Below are 8572 nucleotides of genomic sequence, written 5' to 3'. Positions count from 1 at the left end.
AATGCTTGAAAACCCACCTGACAATTTTACTCAGTTTTGCCTCACTTTTACCATTGATGATCATACTGAGGTATAACGCCTGCTTTCAGTGGTTTCATTTCAAAAAGCAAAACTTACAAAACCTGCATGAGGAGTCAAGCAGCTACATTTTATAAGAATCTTACTTCCACTTGAACTACCTCTGACTTTTTTCTTTCCTAAAATGGCTGGTTATTTTGAAAATAGCAAAGTGTAGGCTCTCTTTTTTAATGGCCCTTACCAAAACCACATATCTTTTACGTATATCTCCTACATATGTCTGACATATGTCACATACATGTAACATATATGTCACATACATATGTAGCAGATATATGTAAAATATATGTCACGTACATGTAAAATAATTTATCTGACATATGCGTCACATACATGACACACATGTCTCCAATGTAGCAATTTGGAACCTATGTGCAGTTATGAGGCATATATGTCAACATATCAGTTTTACAAAAAGTATTAATGGGAGCTAGCTATTAATTGTGAGATAGCTTGTGCTTGCTCCCGCACAGAGCGACCTGCTAATTTTTTTTTTCAGTTTTAAGTTTTTCAATTTCTAATTATAACAGTTCTCAATGGAAAACATTTGCTAAAACGACTATAGTACAACAATGACAGAATCATTAAAAATTCATGTCAATTGAGGTTAATTAAAGAGACTGTGATTACAATCATGTATTTCAAGAATGATCTAAATACAGTAGAAATTTAGTTAAACCAGGTTTAACTGAATAAAAATCAGAAGCAGAGAACTGAAAAACTAAATTTTCCACAAGATTCAAGCAATTGCTAAACTGTTTTTTCAATGTGCCACATTTGAAGTCAACCAAATATTGATTTGAGCAGCTTCTATGGTGCTGTTGTGTTAAACCATGTTTAACAAAACAGCTTTAAAGCATGTTTAGGCTTTGGTGTGAATGGGGTATTACTGTCTGCCATAGAGTTCTTATGATGTCAGTTTGGAGAATTTTCTACTGGATCAACCTAAAATCCCCTGACTTATGTTTTTCTAGTTATTCTCGCTACTTCTCTGATAGATGTTGAATATTAGATATCGTAAGGAGAAATTCTGTCTTGGTCACAATAAAGGATGATAAAGGATGAAGATCTGTATGATTAACGTTGAGTAAATGAGTACATCAATCAATCAATCGATCAATAACAACTCTACTAAAGGGTGATAGAACTGTAATATGGGCAGGTTCTCTCCTGGTGCAGTGATGATATGCCATGTCTATAAACAGATTGAAGTCACTGGAGATAGTTTGAAAATATCTGGTACTGTGCTAGTCTTGGTGGACTCCATAGAAATAAATGCCTTGAAGGTTTTTGAGAGATTCTCAGAAGCAATCCTCATCAATTCATTTGGAATATGCAGTTGAGTTCTGCTCTCATCTCATTTAGAGAAGAGATTACAAACCTGTCCTTGAGTCATCTCAGTTAGAGCAAAACTCCAGGAAGGAGGAGATTTTCTGTTTTTAAGGGGGTTGCAAGCATAATTCCCTAGGGAGCTGGCAAGTGTAGGACTCATCAATATATATTTATTTTTTTCTTCTTTTGATTGAGGCAGTGTATTTTTACAAGGAATCATCCTATTCTGTATGAACTGACCTAATTATTGAGATGTTGCGATTTTTCATTCTTTGCATTTATCTTAATTGTTCGTTTATCTACAACTTCACTAGCGAGATCTCCTTAAATTGAATCTCCTTTACTGTCTGCCATGGAGTTCTTATGACGTCGGTTTGGAGAATTTTGTATTGCATCAACCTAAAATCCCCTGATTACTCTTTTTAGCTATTGTCAGTACTTCTCTGCTAGATATTGAAGATAGATATTGTAAGGATAAATTCTGTCTTGGTCACTTACGGGAGTTAAAGGACAAAACTCCAGGGTGGAGAAGATTTTCTGTATTTAAGGGGGTTGCAAACAGAATTCCCTAGCGAGCTGGGAAGTGTAGGGCTTATAAATGTATATGGTGTATGTGAAAACATTTACTGCATTATAAATGTATATTTCTGTTTTCTTTTTTTGATTGGGCCAGTGTATTTTTACAAGGAATCATCCTATTCTGTATGAATTAACTGACCTCATTATTGAGATGTTGCGATTTTTCGTTCTTCGCCTTTATCTTAATTGTTCATTTCTCTACAACTTCACTAGCGAGATCTCCTTAAACTGATTCTCCTTACAGTCTCCCATAGAGTTCTTATGAAGTTGGTTTGGAGAGTTTTGTATTGGATCAACCTAAAATCCCCTAATTGATGTTTTTAGCTATTGTCAGTACTTCTCTGCTGGATATTGAATACACATTGTAAGGAGAAATTCTGTATTGGTCACTTATGGGAGTTAATTAAAGGACAAAACTCCTGGGAGGAGAAGATTTTCTGTATTTAAGGGGGTTGCCAACATGATTCCCTAGGGAGCTGGCAAGTGTAGGGCTTACACAATCAAAATATTGATGAAGCTAGCGGCAATATCAGAATTTGTTGTATAGAATTTATTGTTGGCGATGATTCTTGTCGGGCCAGATTGCTCTTTAGTGTTACGATGAAGGAGTGTTAATTCCGATTGATTTCTACATTGATTGATTTTATGTTGACTTTTTTTCTGTATTTTGTTTTTCTTTTTTACACAGAACACAGTGGAGTATTTTTTGATGAAATGAGGTGGTTGCAAAGCTTGAAAGATAGTGCGGAGCCAAGAAAAGTATTTTGTAAGGAAGCAAGAGGAACTAAAGACAGTGATATAAATATATATATATGTATATATATATATATGTGCGTAGTAATTTTAGATATACACACACACACATATATATATATAAATATATATATATATATTTATATATATTTGTAATTATACATTTTTCTGTATTTCTTAAATATTAACTATACTCTAATATATTAAGCTCTTTTTCGAGCTATTCTAAATCCAAGTTTAAATAAAGTTATATATGTGGAAGTCTCAGTGTGGACGCGATCATGATTTGTGGTAACTGCAAGGCCGGCTACACCGGTTGGCTATATTGTGACTTGCAGAGAATTCTCGTTTCGCTGTTGCTATTTCCTCAGCTACAAGGAGCCCTGATTCAAATTTGCGTGGGCCCCGTACGGTCTTTGCAGATCTGCCGTGAATGCATGCGGGAACCATCACGAATGTGCATCTGTCGTCTGATCTGGACTCGCTGGTTTGAAAGGCATTTAGCCATAATGGAGGATTCAAAGTTCCACTGGTCCTTGATTTCTGTCCAAATGTTTAAGCGCCTATTATATTAGGGCTTGTGTTTTTCTCCGGTGTTAGAGGAAACTAAGCAAGAAAATGTACTCACTGTCTTCAAACTGTACGCAAAGCTTCAGAACTAAATTAAAAATTGTGTTGCCTCCCCTGACCAAGAGAGAACTTCTCCATACAATATCAATACCTTATCAAGAGGACAAGTGATGAGAATAAAGAAAAGCATCAGTTAGCGGATTGCTAGTCGCTCCAGCTCCACATTCTCTGAACTCACATCGTAAGAATACAAAATACAATTTTAAGAGTAAAATTTATGGTTTCCTCCTCCAGACATTCGAAAAATATGACGATTATATTGATTTGTCTACTTTAATAGCACAACTATAAGACCCCAGCTTGTTCTGTTCATCGCGGACGGAGCCTAAGCCATCACCAGCCATGATCTGAGATATGGAAAGCCACGAAGGACTCGAAATATAGAGATAACGAAAGCCGTTTTCACGAAGACAACACGCACAAAAAGATGACGACAATTACAAAAATTTCACAAAAACCTTTTTTAATTGGCTCAATTATACAGAAGTCAAACGAACACTACCTTCCGAAATTTTGTTTAAGTCTAGTGGAAAAAAGTCATCTCAATTGGTATCCCGGCCAACTTCGTGATAAATGAATCTTGCCCAAGTCATCCATGTGTGCAATCGACGCGAGATGTATCCTTGGGTTTCACCCACGTGACCAATACCTTAGCAACGGTTACTATCCGCCATCTTGGTGTCCCTCGAGCGTAAACAAACCGTATCTAACGAAGAGTTCATGTGAGAAAGAGGGGATGGTTTTATGTATTGTTGTTGGCTGTTCGCGCAAAAGTGGAAAGCATAAAGACTAAGGATTTTTTCGTATGATAATTTAATAATTTTATTATTTCTATGGCGCAAAATTCATTGGATATATGATTTAATGCGCTATACCTAAGATCATTACAAATCAAGGGGAAGAACAGGAGGAACTAGAAGTTGTTGTATGGTTCGAGGCTTGCGGCTGTTGTAGATCCTCGATTTTTTGGTGGAGCTTTTCTTTGAGCTTCTTAGCCGATGAGAAATCGATGTCTTTAGCCCTCGCATACGGCACTTCATTGACATATGTCGGCAAAATCCATGAGCATTTTACCTGAGTGCAAGCAATTAAGCTTGGGGTGTCACGAAAACTCACACCCCGAAAACTCAGACCTCAGACCCCGAAAACTCAGACCCCTCGAAAATTCAAGAGATAAACTCGACTCATGATCACTCCTGGTAATGCCGCGTGTATTTTGACGTTTTGGGTCTTGATCCAACTGAAGCAGCAACAACAAGGCCGCAAGTTGCACGTTTCGCAAAATCGTCCGATGGTTGAGCATTAAAACATTTTAGAGTGACACAAGACTTCATTTTGCTTAGATTTCCTCCATTTCTCCCGTTAATTTTGAGCTTTTCATTCACAGTTAACTGGATCAAATGCGCTCGCTCCAACACCAAAGTATTGAAATGTGGCGTGATGTTGACGAGCCGAAAGGGACATTTGTTTACTTTTTTGTACTTCGTCGCACAGATCCTTGTTGTCGCTCTGTTAAAATTCTTAAATATTTCGCGATAATAATGGATACAAACAGAGACTCGGCCCACCAGTCCCAAAACGAAGACAATTTTGCGACCCTTAGGCTAGAGTTCTTAAATGAGGCAGAAAGAGAAAAACAACGGGAAAGAAGAATCGGCATCAGCGCCGTCACGATTCGCTTCACTGAAGAATAACTCTTGATATTGTTGTCCGTCTTTCGCGTCGGATTTGTTGCATTATTCCACCGGTTATGTTATAAAACAATTGTTTCATGCTTTATGCTATGCACTATCGAATTATGGAGCACTTTGGAAGCTTGGAGAACACTTCGAGGGATCTGAGTTTTCGGTGTCTGAGTTTTCGTGACACCCAGCGAGCTTGCCATGAATTCGAGTAGTTGCTCTAATATAAAATAAAACACTCGCGATATGTGAGCATGACTCAGCCAGTCCAGCTTTGCATCCAAAGCAATGGGCTGACAAAATAGTCCCATTGTTTTCGGAAATGACCCAAATGTTCACAAAAGGATCATTCATATGCTGTGAATGCCAAACTCGTGCTCTCACGACATACTTGCCGGCGACTACTTTGCCAACAACTGAGGTTACAAATCCCGACACCATTTGATTAAACGCCTCTAGACTCTTGAACACCTTGAACTGCTTCTTGGTGTAGAAGCTGGTCTCAAGAACGAGGTAACTCAGCAAATCCGACACTTCACAAGAGGCAAGCATTTTGGACTGAACTTCTCGGCTGTCACGCTTGCAGGGTCAACCGCGATGACCGAGATCTTTTGTAAACATCTTTCCTTCCAACTCTCTAAGCTTTCGGCATACTCAGAGAACACTGGGATACCTTAAGATGAATGCCAGATACTTTTATCGCTTTTTTCTTTCTGGATATTCATGTAGTTGGCGAAATAATACGGCGATAAGAGAGAGGGCTTCACTATAGAAATCGACTAATTATGCATAAATTTGACACCCGAGGGACACCAACATGGCGGATACTAAATTCAGCAAAGCTTGTGACGTCACCTGAAACCCAAGAATTGCTGGCATAACTCTCAACTCAGTAACTGACAGTGAGGTATTGTCAAGCTACCAATGTATGGTTTCTGATGCAGAGCTAATCCCAGAGGCTGAAGTGAGCAAAAATGTGCTTCATGCTATAGTAACTTTGTATGTAAGGGTACGCTCCTTTTCATGTGCTGAGGACATCATTCAGCTCTACAAAGTAAAAGCAAAGCAAACAAAGGCTAAAGCTCTCCAAAAGGAGATCATGAGAAGTCATGATCAAGAACAAGCAAGGCCTGAGTAATGTAATAGATTTTTATTACACAAGACAAAACAGTTATATGATACATGGAGAAATATTTGTTGCTTTCTCACTATATTTGTTGTAATATTATTGTCATTTATCAAGAAGAGCATTTTCATTCTAAGAGTTGTTCACATATGGTATAAAAATTTAATTTTCAATTTCTATTTTTCATTTTTTATTTATAGCAAGTACCTAAAAGTATTAAGGTTCCTTGCACAATAGATTTAGAGTTCAGGAATCTGATAACAAATTCTTATTTAACAAAACAAATGGTTGTTACTGGTTGAATAAAGGTAATGCGTGTCAAAGAAACTAAATACCTAATGGAAACCATTGAAAAGTCATATGAAAATGAATATGATTGACCCCTCTATTAACTTTGGATTAACCAATATGATAGTTATAGGATAATAACATGTATCTAAATCATGTAGTAAGGAAAACAACACAAATGTCATGTAAATATTTATTTTTAAATTAAACATGTTGAAACAATAAATGAAACATTGGTGATTGATTTATGTGCATTAATTGATTGTTACATGAATATCTTGTATTATTGGAGTAAAAAAATTTAGAAATAGAGTGTGAATAGAGTGGCTTAGAATGTGCCTCTACTAGCTATGAATACGCTAAACAGTTCTTTGCTTTTTTCTACATGGTAGCTTTTCATTGGTCACATTAACCCAGGCTTTTTTTGTGTCCTTTCTGCCTCTAGTGTTCCCACTCTGGCAGGAGACTGACCTTTCAATTCTAATAGTGTTGCTGTTGTAGCTAAAGGTCCTGATATCTGGATTGTCACACCTGCGGCCAAACTGCCTCTGCTTTCCAAAATATCCTTCCACAGGATCTTGACAGAACCTTTCTGTCAGGACATACTCCATCCCCTCTGAAAGAAGAAACCTGGTGCACTTGATTGTAGACCTTGCAAAAATCTGGAAGCCTTCGTATGTCTGCCAAGAGAGGAACATCCTGGATCTTGCATTTTGGGTAAACTCACCCTCTCGGTTTTCAGTGCTCTCCTTCCAGCTCTGAAGATACTGCAGGAATTCCATCAAAAAGCCAAACCTATAAATATAAATTAAAAAATTACTTGTGTTCAAATGCATAGCAATTTATCAATACAGTCTGTGTTCTTAAACTTGAATGACAGACTTGTAGGCAAGAGTATTTACATGAAAATAATAGTGATAAAAATGTAATTTTGCTCTTAAAATCAAATTAACAGGTTATTATAAATTGAGTCTTATGATAGACAATTTGAGCACTAAACAACAAGTTATGATTATACCAATAGTTCAAGCAAGACTTACCATCAATCTTGAATAGACCTGTAAGGTGCCAGGAATGGCTTTCGTTTTCGCTGGTGCTCAGTAAGACTTCTGACATTTAGGCAGACAAAGTCTTAAACCTGACTCTCTACGAAAGAAAAAGCTGTTTGTTTATATCTTAGTAGCTTGGCAACGCTACGCACATTACGCTCAGCAATCGTATCGTTCCATAGCAAAAGTTATCGAAAAATACTTACATATTTCAATATCTACGGACAAAAAATGCTTTTCGAAAGTGTAGAGTTTGTCTTCATCTATCTGTCTTTTAAAATCTTTATCCATTTCCCTTGTTTTCTTGAGTACACCAAGCCACTCGTTGCGCCATCTCTTGTGATTTTCATCTTTCGCTAAGGGCAACTCGAAAATGCCGATTCCTTTGGTTCTTCTACAAGAACCACATCCAAAGTCCCAGTGTACTCTTACTATAGCTATGAACGAGCTGTAGATATCCCTATGAGGAGAACGACACGCAATGCTGTTGCAGAGTTCACATCTTTTCTCTGCAACTCATTTTATCAGTAAACGAAAATGCCAGTTTGAAGCACCCGTGTCACATTTTCTCATAGCGTAACACCCGGTATTTCTCAATTGAGAATGTGGGTAGTACCCAAGTGAAATGATCGTCTGGGCCATCTGAGCCGTCTGATGCCGCTTATTTGAGGCATTGTCTGGAGCAGCCAATGAAATCGCTTTATGGAATGATCCACGTTCGCCCGCGAGTAACAAATTCCACAACGTGCCGTCTGGTAAGCCTTCAGCGAGATAGTGGTTGTTCTTCGTGTGGAAATACAATGGCGAAACGTACGCGTATCTCAGATGAACAGAGAGGTATTTTAGAGCGGTGTTTTGCAGGAGGGAAGGTTGGAACGGGAACCATGTACAAGGAGATGGTTTTAAAAGCGTCAACGGACACTGGTTTGACGAAGGCACAAGTCGAGGTAAGCTTATTAATTCATTTGGTTAACCTCGCCTGTAGCTTTATACCAGGTTGTGCCTCATTTTATCTCAATAATTCCACAAATCAAACAAAACTAGCAATTCGTATA

General features: G+C 37.7%; 1 protein-coding gene and 1 long non-coding RNA gene across 5 annotated transcripts in view; one reads left to right on the top strand and one right to left on the bottom strand.

Annotated features, from left to right (window-relative positions):
• Positions 1 to 6189: 6189 nt before the first annotated feature.
• On the bottom strand, positions 6190 to 8124 carry LOC148719573 (uncharacterized). Its single transcript, XR_015993982.1, has 3 exons — positions 7724 to 8124; positions 7509 to 7614; positions 6190 to 7263 (listed from the first exon to the last, which is right to left on the bottom strand). It is a non-coding gene; the product is annotated as an uncharacterized LOC148719573 (long non-coding RNA).
• An 82-nt stretch (positions 8125 to 8206) lies between these two features.
• The window catches only part of LOC148719572 (uncharacterized), a 10239-nt gene continuing 9873 nt past the window's right edge, over positions 8207 to 8572 (top strand). For 2 of the 4 annotated variants that reach the window (XM_088740990.1, XM_088740989.1), the window contains exon 1: positions 8258 to 8464. Coding sequence is in view for 1 of the 4 variants with exons in the window: in XM_088740988.1 (XP_088597114.1) it covers positions 8207 to 8464 (258 nt within the window). In the remaining 3 variants the exon portion in view is untranslated. Of the gene's footprint in view, positions 8465 to 8572 lie in introns of all 4 variants that reach the window. The other 2 variants (XM_088740988.1, XR_015993981.1) reach the window with 2 other exon arrangements.

The sequence above is a fragment of the Stylophora pistillata genome, chromosome 12 (assembly GCF_964205215.1).
Source record: "Stylophora pistillata chromosome 12, jaStyPist1.2, whole genome shotgun sequence".
In the NCBI taxonomy this organism is placed as follows: domain Eukaryota; kingdom Metazoa; phylum Cnidaria; class Anthozoa; order Scleractinia; family Pocilloporidae; genus Stylophora; species Stylophora pistillata.
This window is presented reverse-complemented; position numbering and strand designations above follow the sequence as displayed.